Source organism: Piliocolobus tephrosceles, chromosome 1 (genome assembly GCF_002776525.5).
Source record: "Piliocolobus tephrosceles isolate RC106 chromosome 1, ASM277652v3, whole genome shotgun sequence".
NCBI lineage: Eukaryota > Metazoa > Chordata > Mammalia > Primates > Cercopithecidae > Piliocolobus > Piliocolobus tephrosceles.
In genome coordinates, this window is record NC_045434.1 from 164,874,645 (window position 1) to 164,897,641 (window position 22,997).

Here is a 22,997-nt window from a genome sequence, read left to right on the forward strand (position 1 = left end):
AGATGGGCAAAGCACGACCCACACAGACCCAAACCTGTGCTATTTTCCTGCCATACCTTGAGGCCTCATTCTCAATTGGCTTTACCCTACACTCTAGCTTTCAGCCTCAGCATCATTTCCACAGAAACAGTGAGTGCCTAAAAACTGGGGCACTGCATCCTTAATTTTAGCACCCCATCTGCTCCTAGATAACGACAGACAGAAATGCACAAAACCTTCTTTTCAGAGAGCCTCATCCCAGGATTCCTGAGCAAGTGTGCAGGCCCGCCCAGGGCTTCATGAGAGTGAGTGCTGCCCTGACCTTGTTAAAGTGGACAGTTCAGTCCAGCAAAAGCGCCCCTCCCTGTTCCATTAGGCTGAGTGTGGAACTGGCCCCCTGGAAGTCAGAGATAATGAGCAAGTGGAGAAACAGGTGGAAAGCAATAGTGCTGGAGTTTGCACACTCCACTGCTGCTCACCAGCCACTGCTGTTCACCAGCCACTGCTGCAAATGAGAACCTTTGGGAAGTTTGGCCTTCATTTCCCTGCACACTGAGAGGTCAGTGTGAATAGGGGCCATTTGACATTCAAGGCACAAGACACTTTCCTCCAGTAAATGGAGTTTTAATAAAGCCTTTGTATGATTCCGGGTATCACAACAACTAAATCAGATCCTGGATGCATTAGCCTGGGCCCTGGTGAGTTTCCCTATGGCATTTCACTTATGATGCGATACTTACTACCTTTGGCTGAGTTTATCATCAGGAAGATGTTTCTAAATTATTGTAGACAGCATCTGCTTAGATAAAATTATGTGTCCCCTCTTTGAACCTCACTTTCCCCAGTGGTAAAATGAAAGACTTAGGTTATTTCTAAACTCTCATCTAGTTCTGGATTTTACATTTTGAACGACTACTAAGGGAGAGACCCCAAGTTAAGGGCTGGGGTCGTGTTTGGGGGATCACATGAGATTATGGATGCAATAAAAATGTGTAAATCTTATTCACCTTTCTTTTGACAGAGAATAACAACAGTCAGTTATGAAGGAACAACTGTGGACTCAAGGACTTTAGATACTTCCCCCTCCCTCACCACAATATTAATGTTGCAAGATAAATTAGTTGTAACATTTCAGAGATGAGAAATTTAGGCCCAGGGAGGTTAAGAAACCATAACGTTTAGTGCCAGGGATTCAGCTGAAGACTTGACTTCGCCTTGCAGCCTTCATTATTTTTACCATCACCATCATCATGTTCATTGCCATTGTATTATAGTCACAAGAAAGATGCATTCACATGGACAGCAACACAAACACAGTCAATACCAAGTTATATTGGCTTGAGGTAAGGTGTCCACTGATGACCTTTGCCTGGATATAGATTGCATAAGAAATAAAGGGTGTGGGACATTCCGAGTGACAGAGTATCCAGAAAAGTTAACTTTTCCAGATGAGTTAAACTGAATCTTCATTTATTGGGAGCAAGGTCCAGGGCCATAAACATTCTCCCCAACAGAACTGAGTTTCTTTCCTCCCCTTCAGACAGGTTGCAACCAAGAAGCTGTGTGTGTGTGTGTGTGTGTGTGTGTGTGTGTGGCGGTTGGCGGGAGGTGGCGAAGAACAACAACTGTCACTCTTAAGTCAGCTACACAGAGTTTGATGTCTGATTTTTTTTTTTTTTTAAATTTTCACAAAGCTTGACTTTCTAAGCTTGGGGCATTTGATGACTTAAAAGACTGCCTCAGTTTCCCAGTGTGCTCAGGCTTCAGGAATCCAAACTTATCAAGTCTGTGGCGACACCTAGAGAAGGAGGGTAAGTTTAATCTTGGCACCCTGAGATTGAGCTTTGTACCCACGTGGGACTGCTCAGCAATCGTGATGAGAAAGTCCACTTTGTTCCATCATCCCACATAGCCCACTGTGTCATTAGAAGAGCAACAGCCATTACGGTGCCCTTCTCACGCTGGGCGACACTTAACAGCTGCCAGTTTTCTTGAGTCCATCACATGAGCATATTGAAGCAATGGGCTTTTGGAGTCACAAAGACATTTTCAAATCTGAGTTCTGCCGCTTGTCTGTCAATCTGTCTATCATCTATCTATTTTTTTTAGAGATGGGCTCTTGCTCTGTCACCTAGGCTGGAGTACAGTGGCACTATCATCGCTCAGTGCAGCCTCAAATTCCTAGGCTCACACACTCCCCACCTCAGTCTCCCAAGTAGCCAGGATTACAGGAGTAAGCTACCATGCCCATCTCTCTATCTGTAATTTCTCGAGCAAGAACTTTAACTCTCTGCATTTAAGTTTCTTATCTGTGAAAGAAACTATTACCGAAATGAAACTATTAAACCTTTGCAGTTGTTTGGCAGAGAAATGACAGTAGCATTTTGAAGCTAGCTCACTACAGAGATGGGAGCAGGGTTAGTGGGATAGATGAAATGAGATTATTATTGTTCTTTTTTTTTTTTTTTTCTTTTACAAATGAGGAAAGGGAGCCTCACAAAAGTTTTCCTTTCCCAGAGTTGCCCAGGGAGTGATTGGCGAAGCCAGCCCAGAAAACCCTAGCCTTCTGGGCACAATTGCTTACTTCCTGCTAGACTGGGAGCCACTGAGCAGCAAGGACTCTGCCATACTTTCCGTCTGGGCCTGGCTCTGGCATCTGCTTTGTTGATCTCATCCTTTACTTCTTTTTCCCTGTCCTCTGTGTCCCATACTAGCATCTCCACTGTTCTTTGATGAAAGTGCTTGGCTCATTTCTGCCTCAGAGCTTTTTGGGCTTGCTGTTCCCTCTGCCTCAAATGCTCTTCCCCCAGATCTCTACATGGCACGCACCTTCACCCTCTTAAAAGTTTTGCTCCAATGTCATCTCAGTGTGGCCTTCACTAACTACTCATTAAAAAGACTTACTCCTCTCCAGCACTTCGTATAGCCCTCCCATCCTTGTTTTACTTCGTAACACTTACCAATACCTGACATATAGTATACTTGATAGACTTGATTGGCTTGATTGATTTATTGTCCACCACCCTTCACTAGAACATAATCTGTGTCCTCAGAACTGAACAATGTATGGCAAATAGCCTGCAGTCTGTAAATTATACTACGCATTGATTGAAAGAGTAAATAAACGTGTTTGGAGTGGCGGGGATCTGTGTGTAAATTCCTCCTGCCCTGATGATGTTTGCAGCAGAACACTAAACTGCGTCTCCCCATGTGATTGCTCCTTGCCAAACCCCTTCTCTGGTGATCACTGAAAGTCACTAATTATGATCTCAGCTGTGTACTTTGTCCTTCCTTCTTTGTGTTCTGGAGCTTTGCTCTGCAGCATGATCAACATGGGTAATGTAGTATTTAACTTTATATTTTTAAATCTCTGAGTAGAGCTCTTTACTAGAAATTAATTTGCCCAGGTTGTTGGGGTTTGTTTGCTTTCAGCTGCTGAGTTATTTCTTCTGTGTCTGAGTTCTTTCTTGCCTGTGCCTGAGTTTGGTAAGTTATGTTACCTGAGTTTTGGTAAATTATGTTGTGTACAAAGGGCTCCCTCTAAAGTGTGCAGAAGTCTTATCATGCTTTAATTCTTTTAAAAGACACTTTTATGCTTTTTGAAATGTTTTAAAACAAACTTATTCTAGGAGCAGAAATCTTATAAAAGTGAATGAAGCTAGAAATTGCCTAATAATACAAATCATATGGAAGTATTCTCTCTGACAGATGTTATGAACGATGGACTCAGTGGACCACAGTGGTGTCAGAAGTGGACTAAAGATCAGATGACCTAGCTAATTGATCTGTGTAACTTACTCATTGTGTAACTTCAGGGAAAGCATTCGATCTTTCCAAGATACCATTCTTCAATGTAAAGTGAAGACTCTAGGTCAGGGGTAGCCAATCTTTTGGCTTCCCTGAGCCACACTGGAAAAAGAAGAATATCCTTGGGCCACACATAAAATACACTAATGATAGCTGATGGTCTAAAAAATATCACAAAAAATTTCATAATATTTTAAGAACGTTTATGAATTTGTGTTGGTTCGCATTCAAAGCCATCCTGGGCTACATGTGGCTGGCAGGGTGCTGGTTGGACAAGCTTGCTCTAGGCTATGGGTCTAGCTGATATGGGAGTTTCTTTTCATCTTTAAAACCCTAGACTAGAAGCCTAAAGACTTTGATCTTAGCTTGGTTGCCGCCATTTCCTAGTACTGGAGCTGTAGGTAAGTCAGTTTCCTTCCTGGAGCCTCAGTTGCTCAGTCTTTAAAATGAGCACTGAGATTCCTATTTTGTGTTTTTCTGAGGGTACTGAGAGAATTTCATTTGGACACGCAGATGGAAAAGTACTTTTTAGCCATACAGTCTTATTATTATTAGAAGCCATTTCTTATTTTACTGTGATTTTGTGGCCATATGCCAACAGAATGATTGGATAAAAAGTTAGAAGATGAAAAGTCAGTGCATATAGTACTGACGATTTTTAAATTGTGCTTTTAAAACATATTGAGTTTTTGTTTCCTTTTTGATTTTTTTTTTAAATCCCCACTTTACATCTTAAGTTCTTTACTTGAGCTTTGGGAAAGTGTTCACAGCTTTTATAAAATTTTTCAAAGAAGTATTTGATATACCAATTTTTTTCAACCCTGTGATTTTCTGTGGGTGTTTCCCCCTGGAATTCCTGAGAGGAGGAGATCTTTTCATGCTTCTTCTGATCATACATCCATTCCTCCTTGCGTGGACATTAACTGGTAATACCCAGAGAATCACAGATGTCAAGAGAATGACTGCAGGACTAGCTTGCTGCTCTCTGGAAGCTGAAAGCTAATGGGCACCTAATCAAGGCTGGGTCATTTTTTAGGGATAACCCAATTACAAATCTGGATTAACTGGCATACTAGTTTGGTTCTTGGAAGCAATTTAGTATTGTTTTATCTTGATTTTGGTCTTTTTATCTCTAAAGAGTACTTCTAATTTAGACTGTAAATTTTAATGAGCAAAGGTTGAAGTTCCCTCCGGAGAGGGCAGGTTCGTGACCCCACAGCTCTCATCAGGTGGCTGGGCAAAGGTGCAGAGATTCAACAGATTGGACAGGAGGTGTAGTCTAGATTCAGCACATGGGGAGGAAGCCTGGTCTGGGAGGTGTGGTCTAGCTTCCATAGCTAGAGAAAGAAGGTAGTGTAGGAAGTGTGGTCTAGATTGAATTGACAGGGAAGAGAGTGTGGTCTAGATTCAACATACAGGAAAGGAGGTGTGGCCTAGATTCAACAGATAGGAAAGGGGGTGTAGTCTATATTCAACAGACAGGGAAAGGGAGGTGGTCTGGATTCAACAGACAGGGAAAGAGGGTGTAGCCTAGATTCAGCAGACAGGGAAAGAGGTGTGGTCTAGATTCGACAGACAGGAAAGGGAGCGTGGCCTAGATTCAACAGAAAGGGAAAGAGGGTATGGCCTAGATTCAGCAGATGGAGAAGGAGGTGTGGTCTGGCATGTGTGGTCTAGATTCGACAGATGGGGAAGGAGGTGTGGTCTCACCAGCTGGGGAAGAGTGGGGAAGATTGTAGGCAACTCTCCTACTAGCAACAGGTCCTGCTTTCACTATCATTCAGGATGGCAGTACTTTTAATAGGGCTGATCCTCTAATTAAGATAGCATAATATAGAGCCAGAATTCAGGTGGTATTTATAAGGTACAGAAAAGATCTTGGACTCAAAAGGCATGGAGTCCACTCCTATTTAACTGGAAACTGTGGCTTATATCATCCCCAACCACGGTAAAATGAGGACAGCACCATGAAGATGAAATGAAAGCATAAAAGAGAAGGTATTTGGCAAACCGTGACAGTCGTTGTTAGAAAGGAAATGTCAAATGAGTGCACAGACAAAGGGGGACCCGAGGGGGTCCTCCTAAAAAACTGGAAGATCCTTTCCTTTCACTGTTGCTATGTTCTGACGAGGTTTGTTGTCTTCCTGTTAAATGGGAGGTGAGTGTGGAGTGGAGAAAGTGAGTTGTTTGGGCCTCAGGCCTCAACCTCCACTTGAAGCCTACACAAGCTCATCTTTGCTACTCTGCAGAGAAGGCAAAAGGAGTTAATGATGAAATGTCAGAAAGGCATTTGGGGCCTTTTAGAAATTCTCACCAGGTAAGATTGCACTCACATAATATCAAATATACAGAGCTGCCATGCTCGTATCATTAATTATTTTATTGTTTTTATTATTAGTAATACTTCAAAGAGTCCATTTTAAAAAATATTGTTGGATATGCCTAAGTCAATGACCATAATATTTCTTTTAAAGCTTCGCATAAGAGCAGGCTACCAGAAGCCTTGTATTTGGCAAGCAGAAATGAACCTAAAGTGTTTTCCGAATTTACCAAGTGCTTGCCTGAACAGACAAGGAGCCTGGGGGGATTTCTTGTGGGAGCGATGAGTTGTGAATCCCAATATAAGATGTGTGTAAAAAAAAAAAGAAAGAAAGAAAGCCTGTTCTAAGAGAGAAAAGAAGTTTCTGAGTGTTTGGCAAAACAAGATATTTTTAAACTGAGAAAAAAATAGGATTGTGGGGATTTCAAAGATTTTGTGATTTTATTTATCAGCTAATATATATATGTAGCTTTCTTGCATCTTATTAGCACAAAGGCAAAGGAAGATGCGAGAGAAATAGAAGGCCATCTATGCCTTCAGGTGGCCTTCAGGCTCATTGAGGGACAAGATACAGGTAGATAAGAAATGACTATGAAGGCAGTATGGTTTTATGGAAGCGTTGTGACATTTGGAATCAGATACACTTGGGTTCTAGATCTGGATTCACCATAGGAATGGGACCCGGGACTTGATACTTTATCACTTCTGTGCCTCTGTTTCCACCACTACAAAATGGGAAGAATCATACTTACCTTCCCAGATTGTAAAGAAGTAACGGCATGGCGAATGTGTACACTGCTTAGCACAGAACATGAAGCCTAGTAGGTTCTCATGAATGTAATTGCTTCCTTTTCTTCATTTCTCCCTTCTGTTTTATGCTCTGTTATAGGAGACATAAAGGCATGCAGTTCCTTGGGAATTTTGAAGAATATAGGCTGTGATAGGAAATTCTTACTGGAGCGGGAGGGCTTTACCTGGGCCTTTGGCTGTCTTCTGCTTGCCCCTCTAGGGCTCTCTCTGCCCCATTCTCCTGCTCTGGGAAGCTGACCTGTGTGGACTGCGTCCATCCCTCTTTCCTCTGTGGGCTTTCTGACCCTTTGGCCACTCATGGGGATTAGCCAGTGCTGGGTCCTAGCAGGAGACTTAGGAGAGGAGAGGTAAGTCTCTGTGTTTTTAATCTCCCTCTCAGCTTCTTTCTCCCTGCTGGCTGGCCTTGGGTTTGCCGCTTCCTAGACTGAAGGTCATCGCTCCTTTTAAGGAACTGTCTCTACAGGGTTCCCTCCTGGTCTGGTAGCCTTTCCCTCCTCTCATCCCTTCAGGCCTAGCAGAGGTAACAGTTCTGCTCTTCTCTCCCTGGGACACTGCACTGTCCTTTGGGGTTTCTCTTCAATCTAGCCCACTCGTGTAAATAATCTCTTTATTAAGTCTTCAGAAATAATCTTAATGTGAGTGTGTCATCAGTTTCCCGCTGGCACCTCCAAAGGTGAGCTGAGTTTGAATAGGTGAAGAAGTGTGGTATTGGATAACCAAGGTGTGCTCTGGGGTCTGTGATCAACCCGGTCCGCCTATAGCTTGTATTTCACTTAGGGATGCTGATCTGAGTTATGAGTTTGGGGAGATACGCCAAACTAGAGCCTGAAGATCAGGCAAAGTGAACGTATCAGATTTCACATCATAGGAGAAATAATTTTTTGGTATTAATAATTGTTTCCTAACTCATGTTGAGAAGTATGGATTAAGTAATCAATAGTTATATGGTATAGCAAATAAATATCAGAAACACCTTTCTTTTCATTCCAAAGAAGTATATGCAAATGAAATAGAGGGAAGGGAAGGCAAACAATAGGTAATGAACACCTTCTCTAGTACCAGGCAATTTGCATATATTACCTTATTTATCCTACTCAGCAACGCTTATGGGTAAGGTACCAATTTCCAAGCTTTCCAGAGGTAGAAAGGGAGGCTCAAAGACTTCAAGAGATTTGCTGAAGGTCACACATCTGGGACTTGGTGGAGCCACAGTTGGAACTCCCTGGGCAAGTCTGTGAGACGGTGATGCTCATGGCTTTTCTTTGCCAGACACCAGATAACAGTGGTATAGTTTGGATCTGTGTCCCTGCCCAAATCTCATGCTGAATTATAATCTCCAGTATTGGAGGTGGGGCCTGGTGGGAGGTGACTGGATGCAGGATGGGGGGTGGATTTCTCATGAATTGTCGAGCCCCATCCCTCAATACTGTCTTCACAATAGCGAGTGAGTTCTCAGGATACTTGATTGTTTAAAAGTATGAGGCACCTCCCCAACCCTCTCTCCTGCTCCTGCTTTTTACCACATGAAGTGCCTGCTCCTGTTTTACCTTCCCTTCTGCTATGAGTAAAAGCTTTCTGAAGCCTCCCCAGAACCATGAGCCAGATAAAGCTCTTTTCTTATAAATTACGGAGCCTCAGGTATTTCTCTACAGCAATACGAGAATGGACTAAGGGTTCCGATGACAGGTATAGGAGCTTCAGGCTGTTTGTTGCAGGCCCCTACAATAAGGAGGACTATGGCATAGTAAGGCCATGAATAGCAGTAAGGCAGGGGGGAATTTTTCTGGAGTTAGGAATAGCCATAGAGCCTGGCCTCGTAAAGACCGGGTATGACTTTCTAACAGGAAGAATCCTGGGTATCTCTTGGGATTAGGTATCATGTTGTTCCCGCTGCACAGGAGTTTGTTTGCTCCCTGCTATTGAGTGTCTTCCGTTTCTACTTCTACTGAAAATGATCTCTCTCTTCCCCTTTCTCATTATCTGTTTTTTCTTTATCTAGTGGCTTCTGCTAGTCCTCACTTCTGCTAACTCACAACTTCTGCAAAGTCTTGGCCTTGCTGCCTCCTGGCTTCTGCCTCTTCGTCTTTTCACTTCTGGTCTCTCTACCAGTGGATAGAGTCTGCATTAACAAATTCAAATTCTTGAAAGACAGAATATGCATATCTTTTTATATATCCAACTTGGATGTAGTTCTTTCTGCCAGGCTGAACTGTGACTGCTGGTCAGGCAGCAGATTGTCCTTGGGGAGGGATCTGTCCTGGGCCCAGCCAGCTGGGACTCGACTGGGGTGAAAGGCAGAGCAGGGCAGTAACACATACAACTTTGCCATGTGACAGACAACATGTTCACAGGCTCCAGAAGCTAGGGAGGAGGCATCTGTGGGCGTCACCATTCTGTCTACCACTGTCGGCCCTCCCACCCAAAGATCAGTGTTCATCCTTCCTGCAGTATATATCCCCCCATCCCAGGATCTCTCTGGTCTCTTCTGTTCAAAACCTCAAATGTCATCTAAATCTCAGGAGTTCAAAAGCCCCAGTTTTCATTATCTCAGTCATCTATATCAGGTTCCAGTGATTCGGGCTTGGGCGTCTTTGGGGAGGGGCATTTCTCTGCTTTCCACCAGCACTTACCACTGTGAGATAAACATTTTATGTGGATTACATCATTTAATACTATAGTCAGATGTGGCATGTATTCAGAGTCATCGCATTTTGCAGTGAACACATTCAGGTTTGTGGAGTTAAATAACGTGCCCAACCCTACCCAAGTAGTGAGAGGGGTCATGCCAAGTTCTCTTAACCTTTATTCCTGCGTTTGCCAAATGTGACTGCATTTTAGAATCACCTGGGAAGCTTTTAAATCTCCTTTTGCTAAGCTGGGTGCAGTGTCATGCACCTGTAGTCCCAGCTACCTGGGACGCTGAGGTGGGAAGATCCCTCAAACCCAGGAGTTGAGGCTGCAGCAAGCTATGATTGTACCGCTGCACTCTATCCGGCAACAGAGTGAGACTCTGTCTCTAAAACATAAAATTAAAGAAAAAAACAAAAATCCCAGTGCCCATGTTGCACCTCAAACCAATTAAATAAGAATCCAGGGATGGGCAGCAGCTCCTCAGGTGATTCCAGCTGTAGCTCCCATTCGGGAGCTGCCCACTGTGCTCTTCCTCGTAAGTAGCGGTGTGGTGTGTAAGGAGTGAGTGCAGGTAGCTGGTCAGGGAAGGCTTCCCGTGCAGGGGAGTTTGAGTTTGTAGTGGTTTGCAGGGTGAAACAGTAGGGAGGCTTTTCCATGTTGCTGATTTGCTCATTACTTTCCAAGTGTGATTGCATTTTTACGTTTTTGTGAGATGGTTCCAATGAATACATTCACAAATCAGGAAACAACAACAAAAAGATATCCTTTGTCAGGGCCCCCATTCTCATTTATGGCTTCAGGAAAACACGGTTATCGCTGTTGTGTATCCTTTTTGTCAGGGAGATAATTGTGGAAATTCGGTTGCTTCCCGTCAAGCGCAGATCCTTTTGTGGAGAAAATTTGAGCCATCCATGTATCCATTTTATAGTAATTGAGATTTAGCAAGCTAAAGGAAGATGATAGCCCTTTTTGTCAAAAGGAAGGTGGTAAAAATATGTTGGAGGGGAGCGAGAAGAAAAATAGGTTATCAGTGATGAAAGAAAGCCTGCCACCTGTCTTTCTCTTCCCTCCAGAAGGAGAAGGTGGCATCTATTAGCAGGGACCTTGAGTGGGTCCAGCTGGTAAGACTCTTACAGGAGGAATCTGTCATTGGGACCCAGACAGTCACTGAGAGTTGGATGGTTCAAGATGAGTCCCTGCCCAGGGGCACTCGTGAAGCGAAGCAGCTTGGGGACATATGTTGCAGTAGCTAGGCTTGGTACTTAAGGTGTTGGTTCTGTTCTGTTTCTGATTGTCAACTTTGAAGATAATGAAATGCAGCTTGTGGAAGGGAGAGTAAATAATGGCAGTATATATTTTAGGTAAATCAGCAGGTGAAGCTGCCAAATGCGGCATTTGTTTATTTAAAATCCCCCTCACAGGGAGGCTGGTGTTAAATACTTGTCTTTTCTCCCTGCTAGACCCTAGGGAATAGCAATAGTTCACGTTGCTCAAACACTCTGTGGAGGAAACAGGGATGAGCACAGAGCGTTCGGTCTCCAAGAGCAAATAAACACAGTATGCCTGCCTCCCCTCACCTCGCTGGTGTGGAGTCGGGTTAAAATGAGGAATGGTATCGTCGCTATAAAGGCCAATGAGGGAGATGCCCCTTTAGAACCCGTGTATTGGAGAGCAGGTGTGATGAGCACCTGAGGTCAGACCCTGCTCTGGGAGGCTGTAGCTGTGGTCAGCCTTGTTTAATCTCTTTCTGTACCTCCAGCATTTACAGGGTCTGCTTACGCAGAGTCAATGTTTGGGAAGTGTGTGTTGACCTGATTTGATTGACAGAACCTGTGATTTAATGACTATGTTCTGAAGGAGTTGGGTATGTTTGCTTTTTACCATTTTTTTTTTTTTTTTTGAAGCTTCATTTGTCTAGGACCTCTTTGGAAAAGAAAATGGAAGCATGTGTGCTTTTAAATGTATTCCCTTCATGCAGCAGTCTTTTGCTTGGCCCTCAGTCCCTGGGTGATTCCTGGACAAGCACCATCTTGCAAGAACAGAAACTGTATCAGTTGCTACCCTGTTATCCCACTGTGGTGGCCCCTGTCACCTGTGAGTAGTCAATGAATCAATGAGTAATTTTTGAGGTCTTCACCAGTGTATGAATTTTGGAATATGGTACGTGCATGTGCTACTGTTAATCTGCATATTAAATGAATAAACTTTTATTTATTTTTGTAGCTAAAAATAATCTTACGCATTGTAGAGTTTGATTTTCCCACCCCAGTGGATTTTCTTGGGGCCTCCTTGGGCTGTACACCACTGGGTTTACAGCACCCCTTTCAAGCACCTCGCTAGCAGGATCTGAATTCAGGCCCACTGCAGTCTGGCCTCTGTCTCTTTCTGCAGACTTGCCTCTTGTTGCTACCCAGCCGTGATGAACTGTTTGAGTTCCCAGGATTGATTATGTCTTCTCTGTGTTTCATGCTAACATCTACAGTTTTTTTTCTTAAGGTGACTAACATTTACTAGTCTTCCTGAACTCAGTTCAAGGATCTCCTCTTCTTGGAAGTCTTCCGTCTGCGTCCCCCCTGCTAACTCTGCCTCACTCCACCCTGTAGCATCTCCAGGTTGAGGCAGTGCCTATCCTCTGCATCCCTGAGAATCCTATGATTTCTCTCATATAAACTGTTACCATGCCATGCCATCACTGTCTCTTTTTCCCTCCCTAACAATTTGAGCTCCTTGCAGTTGGAATTATATCATCTTTATTTCTTTCTGAGCATCTAGAATAGTGATCTATCAAAGAATAGGTGTTTAATAACTTCTTGCTCAATGAGTCAGTGAATTTGTTTCCTTATTTAAATATTTGTTGCCAGCCAATACAACATGGCAGGCCCTGTGCAGGGGGCTGGTGTGGACGCAAAGGTGTATAGGGCACTTTCCCACTCAGGGTTGGGACAGTTTAAGGCCTGCTGGGCGGACAGAGCCACATCTGTATGACAGGGTAGAGAAAAAGAGGATGAGGAGAGAAGGGGAGGTGGGAGAAGACAATGAGCTGAACGCAAGGCAGGCAGCTGTGACATTTTATATAGCTTTGTGCATTTTGGTCTCCTGTAAGCCCAGTGAGATGAAAAGGTATTCCCATTTTACAGAGGAAGAAATTGAGGCTGAGGCTGGTTACAGAGCTTAAAGGTCTAAATTGACCCAGGCAGTCAATGGCGGAGTCAGGCAGGCTTCCAGCCCAGCCCCTTGGACAGCTTGCTGCTTAGATTCTGCCAACTGCCGGTCGATACGTTTTTGTAAAATTAGAGGTGAGAATTTTAGAAGGTTGGATGTAACTGGGGTCCCAATTTAAAACACTAACGAAATTATTTTAGGTTTATACACTTGTTTTTTTTCTGATACCCTAAGAGTTTATGTAATGAATTTTCATGGTACTATAAATAGTTAACGAAACCGTGTGATCCATTAGTTAAATGAAATGTTGCTAAGTATGCCATGTTGCTGTCAAATAAATTCCTTTAATATTGCTAAAACCCGGTTCTGGCTTTTGTTAGCTTTGAGTTTGATTACAGAAACACACTGTCTTCCCTCCCTCTTTGCCTTGCCAAAGATTGACTGATGTCTGAATAACAAGAGTGCTGCCTTCTGGAACACAGCATTTTATTTTTCCAAAAATACTTTCACATAAACCTATGAGATTATTCTATTATTATTCTATTTTACAGATGAGTAAACTGATAAAAAAGATTAGTTTGTTTAATTCTAGATTATACCCTAGAAAAGCTAGACCATCAGATACTGTGTCGCAAGATCCCCCTTATTTACCTTTCAATTTAGTTAATAAAAAGGAAATATGCCTTGTTCATAAACAACTTAAATGGATTTTGGCCACATTGTTTGGAACCTATTTAAAATTGTTACTACTTGTATTATGCTGTCAGTGTTAGTTTTATGATCTCAGCATACAGTAAGAGATGTGGCACATTCTCTTTTAGAATTTTATAGAGACATTGCTTATGTTAACATTTGTGATACCACGGTGTCGATTTCATGAAAACTGATAGATAGTTTTCTTTCTCCACTTCTGGTCCAAAGGGAAATAAAAGTTCTATAGGTTTTGTGAAATTGTAACTGATCTTTTCGCTCTTTGCTTTGGCTTCTAGGTATCTCATAGTCAAACATATAGCCTGTCTTCTACAGCCGTATCAATGTTTTTGATGTCTTATTCTTGCTTCTGCCTTCATCTTCATTTCTAATTTTTTGTGTCCCTTTGCTCCTACTTTCTTATTTGGTTTATCCTATTATAGAAAATGGATTTTATAAGGCTTTCTATAAATTGCCTAAAATTTTATTTTTTTTCAAAATGTGGGGTAAATATAACTAACAATGCCACATCACGAAGATGAGCTGTTAGACTAAGATAGTCTCCCATATTTGTGATTTGTTTTCTCCTCTTTCTTGTTACAGTTATGGCAAGAGAGCTTTGACTGGATCCAAACTAAGGCTGTAAATCTATCAGTTTTGTGGGCTTCAAAGTTTTAAAGCTAGGAATACATCCTATCAATGTATTATTTTTCTTGAAAGGTTTGATAAAGAAGATGATGATTGTACATCTGCTGCAATGGTGGTGGTCCTTTATTAGCAGAAAGATACAGCATCTCTCAATATTCTGCCAAAAGTTTCTATAACACTTGTACCTTTCACACCCACAGCAGCTTTATAGAACTGCTGCCATTGGGTTCCTGCAAAGCCTTACATTTGACTGTTGTCTTGACCCTGCAAAAATCAAATATGCAGCGTGGGGGAATTTTAGGCCTTTTCCAAATTGCCAGGGTCAGATCAGATAGCCTTTGACATTAAAAAAAAAAAAAAAAAAAAAAGGATTGACAGGTTAATGACATAGTCCCAGGGATGGAGAGGGAGATACATAATCTACAAAAGGCCTACTTAGGCTGAATAATTAAAGGAACCTGCAGTGATTCAGGGGACAGGAGGATGTAAAGTCTGAGTGGGCATGGAATACAGTCTAGAGGGGGAGTTTAGAGCTCAGGAAGAAAGGACCCTGTTCCATGCAACTTTGGTCCGTAGACTTCTGCCAAGTTTGGCAGTCTGGGGAGTTACAGGGGTGGAGGTGGAGTCAGAACTGGCAGCCATAAACGAATTTTAAACTCAGCTAGCCTTGGGCATTAGAAAGCATGCCATCTAGGGAGCTGGAATGGGTTCGAACTTAGGAGAAAAGTGAGGCCAGAATTGACTTAACTACATACTTCTTTGTGTTAGAGTTTGAGCTAGGCTTTTTTTTCCTTTTTCTTAATTTGGAAATAATCTCACAATTACAGAAAAAAGTATAGGCATAAGAATATGCAAAAAACACCCTATGCCCTTCACTTAGTGTCACCCGTTGCTGATATTTTATCTTACTTAATTTATCATTTGTGTGTTTTCTCACTGTGCATGTACGTATATGCATAAATATATTCACACGTATATGCATACACATACATGTATTTCACGTATATGAATTTTTTTCTGAATCATCTGAATATAAGGTGCACATATCTTGGCCCTTTACTCCTGAATATTTAGTGTGTTTCCTAAAAACAGCTATATTACTTTATATATTCACAGGAAAGTTTTCAAGTTAAATAGATTTACCATTAATGCAATATGTTTACCTAACTTACTATTCATATTCAAGTTTATCAATTGGCTCAATAATTTTGGGGGGCTAACATTTCTTTTCTCTCCAGTACAATATCCTGTATAGATAACGATATTTAATTGTTATTTCTGCTTAATTTCTTTTAATCTAAAATATTTCTACAGCTTCTTTTTGTCTTTTATTACATTTTCAATGAATACAGCTCTCCCCTTCCCATTTTTTAAATGCCTAATCTGATTAGATTCCTGGCCAGAATACTACACAGTACTGCATAGTGATGTTGTGTTCTGCTCAGGGTATCACATGCTGTCCATCTGCCCCTGTTTGTTGATGTTAATTTTGTTAACAAGATTTTGTCCAATTTCTCCACTATGTAATTACAAAGTTTCCCTTGGAACTAATACACAATCAGTGGGAAGACAGTTTAAGACCTGCAAATATTCTGCTTCTTATCAAACATTTTTCCCTGGACTTAGCATCTGTTGATGATTCTTGCCTGACCAGTCTTTACCCTGATGGCTCTGATGGCTGCAAAATGTTGATTTTATAACTCCAGCACTCGGTATTTACCAGTCAGCACCTGTTCTGCTATAAGCAAGACAGCCTTCCATTCTTACCCCATTTGTTTGTCTGTCTGTCATCAGAATAGATTTGTGGATTCTTATTTTTTCAATGGTTTATTATTTATTACCATCCTTAATTATATCAGTGTTTAAATAACTCCTAATTAGGCTGGCAAGAACTCTTCATGATGGCTTCTGTGTCTTTTATAAAATTCTCTCATCATTTTTTGTTTGTTTTGAGCACTTAATTTCTGGAATAACAAGATATTTCAGGCTCATTTTGTACCTGCCATGTGCCAGCTCTGAAATAATTCATTTCCCCCAAGAAGCCTTGGTTTCTTTTGCTGGAAAATGATAACAGAATCCGAAATCTAAGTATTAGTTATCTCATTGTTGCTAGAGTATCATTGCTCCTAGGCCCTCTTAATGAACAGAGATAGGAAGTAGTTGCATATCAACACATACATACATTCATACCTATACATTTATATACAGATGCATGCGTATTTTATAAATCCCGAGTTTACTTTGAAACCTACAATTTTCAGTCTATCACTTTAGCATTCTTTCCTGCTTTCCTTTCCATGTTTTAACATCTCTTGTCCCATAGGAGAAGCTTGGCTCCCAACAGTATCTGTGCATTTATTCCTTTGCTCCATTCTATAGAACATCGAAAATAGTTTCAGAATTGCTTTGCTCGTAACACTACAGAAAACAAGCCTACTAAAAAGACTTCAGAATTTGTTTGCTGCTGCTCTTGCTTCAACTCTACCCAAGACTGGGTGTGTGCCATCTAATTCTGTGTTTATGTTATTTGATAGTTTTTTCTCCTCCACCTCTTTAGCAAGTGTGCTTACGATGTCCGTTTAACATACAATTGAATTGATTTGCTTCCATCTACTTTTAGTTTTACGCTCACCCTTATCTTCCCTATTAATTTATTTTTTTTCAGATATATAGAACATTAATATACTTCCAAATGTGGGAATTATGCAAAAAGCTGTATTCTGAGAAGTATCACCCTTTGCCATATCCCTTTTACCCTGACACCCAGTCACATCACCACTAAGTGATGAAAAACAACTTGCATGTTATCTGGTTTGCTTATCCTGTGTATCTTTTTGTGAAGATAAAGGTAGCATGCTATAGACTGAGCTAGGCTTTTTCATGCCCAAATCTCATTTATCTTCTAAATCTCACATACTTGGTGGTGGTGTTCCCATTTTACTGATGAAGAAACTGAGGCTTCTTGTCTGTACTGTTATAAACCTTTGGGTCTTGTTGATACATGTCCCGTTTTCTATGCTTTATGCCTTGGATGAAGCTAAGTAAGACATCAAATCACAAAACATGCCAATAGTGACATAGAGTTTTAATGTATGCCGTTACTGCCACAGAAACTCAAAGTCTTGGTTTTGGGAAAACTACATTTTCATCTGTATCTTAGCACTATGTTATGTTTTTAAACTGGAATTTCCTGTGGCCTTAGTGGTATCACACGAGGCTCATCTCAGGTTGGTAGGGGTTTTGTTTTCTTTTTCTAATTTGGGTGAAATTCACATGACATAAAATTAACCATTTTAAAGTGGTATTTATTGTAGTCACGATGTTGTGCAACTTCACCTCCGTCTGGTTCCAGAATATTTTCATCACTCCCAAAGAAGACTCCATACCCATTAAGCAGTTCCTCAGCCTTATGCCCCTCCCTTAGCCCCTGGCAACCGCTGATCTGCATTCTGTCTCCAAAGATTTGTCTATTTTGAATATTTCATATAAGTGAAGTCATACAATATGCAACATATTTTGTCTAACTTACTTGGCTTGCTGTTTTCAGGGTTCATCCACATTGCAGTGTGTATCAGTACTACGTTTCCTTTATACGTTGAGTAATAGTCTATGGTACAAATATTTTGTTTTTCCATTCACCCACTGATAGAAATCTGGGAGGGCTTTGAGTGAAGTTGGAGAGACGAGTGTCTTGTAACTTGCCCTGTGCTGTACTATTTACTAGCTATGTGACTTTGGACAAGCTCCTAAGCTGGCTTGTGCCTCAGTTTCCTCATTTGTTTAATGTAGATAATTATATTGGACTCTTCAAATAGTTGAATGAATTGCATCAAATAATGCCAGAAAAACTTATAGCATAGTACTTGGCAAATAGTGGGCCCTCAATAAGTAATAGCTGTTTTATTGTAGGATTATATGAGAAAAGGGGGAAAGAAAGAACGCAAATGTATATTATAGTATGTGGTTAGTGTGTGTTTGTTCTGTTGTAGCTGCTGAAACCTTCATGCTTTGTTTAAAAAAAAAAAAAGGCATATCTGTTTTCTCTGCTTTGTGGTTTGGTGTTTTTGGCCCCCGCCCCATCGCTAAACATGAAATTTTACATTTTAGAAGCAGTTCACTAGACAGAATGTCTGTAGTGGAATGTTACATAATTCACATTTAGATTTGAAGAGCTCATTATAAAAAACCTGACACACTTCAGGAATATTAAATTACTGCAGATTGTGTGGAGCAAAGAAATATTATTGAAGCATTTCAAAATTCCAGGCAAGCCTGAGTTTAACTGATAGGGTTTCACAGCTTTTACTGGGGAAAATGATTTGAGTTGTCACATGGTTTCTGGCCCTGGAGGACTTTAATCTCCTTAATTACAAAGAAGCGAATTTCCTAAATAATTTGGAGTTACTTCACAGCATTTGCTCAACCTCTGCCTTTTGGAAAATTAAAGGGGATGCCAGGGTCCACACTGTGGTACGTTCTCACAGTACTGTAGCTTCCTTATTTAAGTTTTTATTCAGAATGATGGTGGTTTCCTTTCATTATTGATGTAGGGATGTACTTCAGAAATTCACAAGTAATGCTTGTAACACTTGAACATAATCATATTTTGTTGAACAAGCATCTTTGAAGATAGAAATAGGGAGAGATGCTATATTGTGATTTAGAAGGTTGAAGAAGAGAAAATGGCCCAAATCCAATCCAGTTTTATACACTGATTTTAAAAAATTCTTGAAAATGTGTAAAATCCATAGATTTCAGCTACTTTCTGAATTTATAGATTAGGCATCTACTGTGTCCAAGACCAACATGATACCATTTCCTACAATTCATCCTCAAACAGCAAAATTAACTTGAATCAGTTTCTTCCTTTGTAAAGGGGAAATAATACAGACTTTCGGTCACATACCAGCCATGTGGCCTTGAGCAAGTGGCACAGGAATTTATGTGCCTAATATTTATTAAATGCTTACCAGGAGGCATGCCGGACACTCTTCCAATCACATTACTTGTGTGATCATACTTGATTGCCACAACAGCTCCCCTAGTGGGCACTATTATCCCCAGTGTACGGATGAAGAAACTGAGACAAAGACCAGGTTAAGTAACTTCCTCAAATCATGTGGCTTGTAAGTGGCTGAAACTGAAGTTGTCCAAAAATCAAATCATAAAATAAGTTGGGAGAGAGTCTGTTTTGCTACAGAGATCAAAACATCTTTCTGCCTGTGATGTCTCTTCGAACTGAACCTTGAGGAGTCAATAGAATGTCAAGGCAGACCTGAGACAAGAGATTCCATAGAAAGATAGCAGCACAAGGAAAAACTGGGAAGACGGGGAAGTGCATCACCTCCCGGCTAGACTTGTGCCTCCTTTTACTTGTTTGGTTGTTGATTTCACTCCTCCTTGCTTTTATACATGCTGATCTTTCTGCCTGAAACAGCCATTCATTCATTCATTCATTCACTCATTCATTCGTTCTACATATAATTATTGAGAAGCTGTTGGTCCTTTCCCTTATTCACCTTTTGACAGAAACATTGCTCTTCAACATCTCACAGACTAGGGCTTATCCTCTTTGAAGCTTTATTGACCCTTCCAAGCAAAGATGAATACTTGCATCTTTCTGCCCCGTATGCCTGGTATTTATATGCCTGTTTTAGTTTTGGTCACATATGTGTGTTGCCATCCCTTATATGACTGATACCCGTGTTAGATTGAGCTTCTTTGAGGATAGGAACCAGCCTTTGATTATGTACTCTTGGCCAGCATGGTTACTTGGTAAGTATCTGTTAACATGAATGAGCTAGCATTTGTACCTGGCCCATAGTAGATTCTTAGTAAATACTTGCTGCAATGAAATGGTAAATATTATTAATAAATTTGATGATGTTTACACATGACCACATTTTTTGACTCTGTCATCTTCCATTGAATGTTGTCTTAGAGACGAGGGGCTGGAAAGGGTGTGGGGACTGGTGGCAAGGTATGGATAGATGGTATAAAAGTGACAGGATAAATTCTCATTTTCTGTGTACGGTTTCATGGACCCTGTTTTACAAAGATAACTTTCTGTTTTTCTTGGTTGTAGCCTTAGATTCACTAGATCAAGTACTTTCATTTGGGCCATTTCATTTTTAAAAAACAGTTAGCTTATATATAAATAAAACAAAACAGGTATCTTTGGATTAAGGTGGGAATTTCCTCGTATTCAAGCTTTACTATAATTTTACGTGGCTTTTATATTAGACTTTCTGGTTAAGATTAACTAGATTGTCATGATTAACTGGTTTGGGTCATTATTCTTTTTGAACTGAAACTGGCATTCGAGGTCAGTTGTTTTCTATTAAACCATTCTAGATCTGTGGGATGAACTAAGAGTTGGCTGCACAATTCGAAGATCCATTTCTAATAGCTTTTTCTTAATACTTTTCAAAAGTGGAAATTGGTGAAATGTTTACTTTTTAATAGACCTCTCATATAACTAACTATCAGATAGTCACAGGAAAAGACTATTATCAAAGAGAATACTGTATATTCGTTTAATTTAAATGAGACCGAGTGAGATCCTATATGTGAAGCAGTAGCTAAGGGCATAGTATATAGTAACTATTACCTGTAAGTGAAGTGGTTGTATTATCTTTATTATCATTATACTCTTCCTAGCACAGTGTTTGAGTTTAATAGCACCTGGTATTATTCAATGCATATTTATTAGAGAATGAATGAATGAAATCTGTGTCTGCCTGTTTCTTTTCTTTTTCTCTGCACATTAAATGCTTGTCTGCTCTTATAGCTGGAGGAAAAGCTGACATAAAATTGGCTTGCTGGAAAGTTTCTCGGCCCCACTTGTCACCTTACCCTTGGAGCCCAGTTGTATGTCAACTCCATGCCCCCTCTGATGCCTGCCAGTGAGGGACAGACCACAGGTCACTTCCATATGATCTGCTTTTGCTGCCAAGGCACTGATCAAGCTTGGCTGATAGACGGGTGCTCTCTTGTTGGAAATATCTCCATGGGGCTGGTCATACCTTTGCTCTATGTTCTGGTTGGGATCTGATGCTTGAAAATAAGAAACACAGAAAACAGAGTTGGGTTTTGTCCCTCTTATAAATCTAGACTTTTAAAGATCTATTTTGAGTTACCTAGTTTGAGAAGCAGTTTTGCCACTATAAGCCTCTCATTCCCTTTGCTGTATAAACCCTGTCAATGCCTTCATGAAACCATGGGAGCAGTTTTTGCATGAAGACCAAGATTTTGTTTGTATATGTTTGCCAATTCACTTTTTAAGAATATCTGTTTAACTTCGTAACAGTGATGATTCTGAATGTTCTCTTACCTTGATTTGCAGCACTCAAAAAGAGTGAATGAAATGTGCAGCTCAGAGTGTCATTTCTGAAGGGGGGAGTCTTTCTCTTGGAGAAGAGTCCTCAATGAGCCTGGCCAAGGCCCGGGATCTGTGTGAAGTGGACTAAGGATTAAGTAGGATGTCAACTGAGACAGAACTTCAAGTAGCTGTGAAAACCAGCGCCAAGAAAGACTCCAGAAAGAAAGGTAGGGCTGAATTTGACCTTCTTTTTTAATGGCTACTCTTCTGCACAGGAATGAGTTTTTAAATCTCTGGAATGACAGAAAGAAGTATCTTCATGTTTGCAAATATTTTTAAATAGTTATTTTGTGTGTTTTGTATTTATAATATAATAATGTAATAGTCCATCATTATTCTCCAGATAAAATCCAAAACTTTTCTGCACAGGAATGAGTTTTTAAATATCTGGAATGATATAATCTCTGGAATGATGTAAATAAGTATCTTTATGATCACATATATTTTTAAATAGTTATTTTGTGTGTTTCGTATTCATAATATAATAATGTAATGGCTCTTCATTCGTATTCATGATATAATAATGTATATAACATAATAATGTAATGGCTCTTTATTACTCTCCGAACAAAATCCAAAACTTTTCTCATAATGTACAAAGTTTTTCTGCTTATGCCTTCTATCCACCCCTCCAGCAACATCTCTGCCTAACCTCCCCACTTCCCCATCCCTGTTTACCCTCCAGACATCCTGTAGTTCATCTTTACCTGTACCAGTGGTTGTCAAACTCTGGCTGAACCACAATCACTGGGAGGGCTTGTTTAAAGCCTTCATTTCTGAGTCTCATCCCAAAGTGTCAGATTCGGTAAGTCTAGGGTAGGACGCAAGACTTTCCTTTTAAAACAGCTTCCTAGGTGATGCTAGTCCTGCTGGTCCAGAGAGCCTACTTTAAGAACCACTGGACTCTTGATCCAGCCTGAAATCCTTTTTTGTTGCCCTTCGTTGTTGTTGTTTTTTTCTCTGAACTGACTCCTGCTTATTCACTAGGTTTGAGTTTAGGGAAGCCTCCTCGGGGAGCCTTTTCTTATCCCCAGAATTGATATAAATGTTTTTATTTGTTTTGTTTCATTAGCCCTTGGTTAGTGTTTCACTTTATTAAAAATGTCCCACATAAACTCCTTTGGAGCTAGATGTTTTGTTCACATTTTAAGTCTTAGCACTTAGAAAGTGCTTGGCAGAGTTGAGCCAGAGATATCTGGTGATGAAGCTTTGCATTGCAGGCATAGTGTGATAATAAAGTAATTCTATCACTTTTCATGTTTTCTGGAGAATTTAGCCCCATGGCTTTAGGACCATGTTTTTCAGTAAGCTTCACCCCCTGCCAATTAAATATGAGCAACTTCTTTCTCTGTGTGTGTGTGTTTTCTCCCTGTGGTTTCTGCTCTCTCTCCCTTGTTTTCTCAGCTGCATGGGAGGGGTTTGACAGAGCTCTCTTTCAGGTCTTGAAATCTGTCAATGTGGGCTTGCAAACCGGGATGCCCTTGACTTCTTTGTATAGACGGTGATTTGTTTGAGACATCACTGTGCCTGCCCAGTTATGTCTTGTGATGGCATTTGTCTGACACTCTA

General features: G+C 40.7%; 1 protein-coding gene across 10 annotated transcripts in view; it reads left to right on the forward strand.

Moving 5' to 3' along the window:
- DAB1 (DAB adaptor protein 1) overlaps nucleotides 1-22,997 on the forward strand; it is a 1,195,266-nt gene that overhangs the window by 877,058 nt on the left and 295,211 nt on the right. For 7 of the 10 annotated variants that reach the window (XM_023187722.2, XM_023187666.3, XM_023187675.2 and 4 more), the window contains one exon: nucleotides 21,393-21,595. In XM_023187722.2, coding sequence (XP_023043490.1) covers nucleotides 21,529-21,595 — 67 coding nt within the window. In that variant the 5' untranslated portion in view covers nucleotides 21,393-21,528. Of the gene's footprint in view, nucleotides 1-5,594; nucleotides 6,104-21,392; nucleotides 21,596-22,997 lie in introns of those variants that run through there. The other 3 variants (XM_023187691.2, XM_023187713.2, XM_023187703.2) reach the window with 2 other exon arrangements.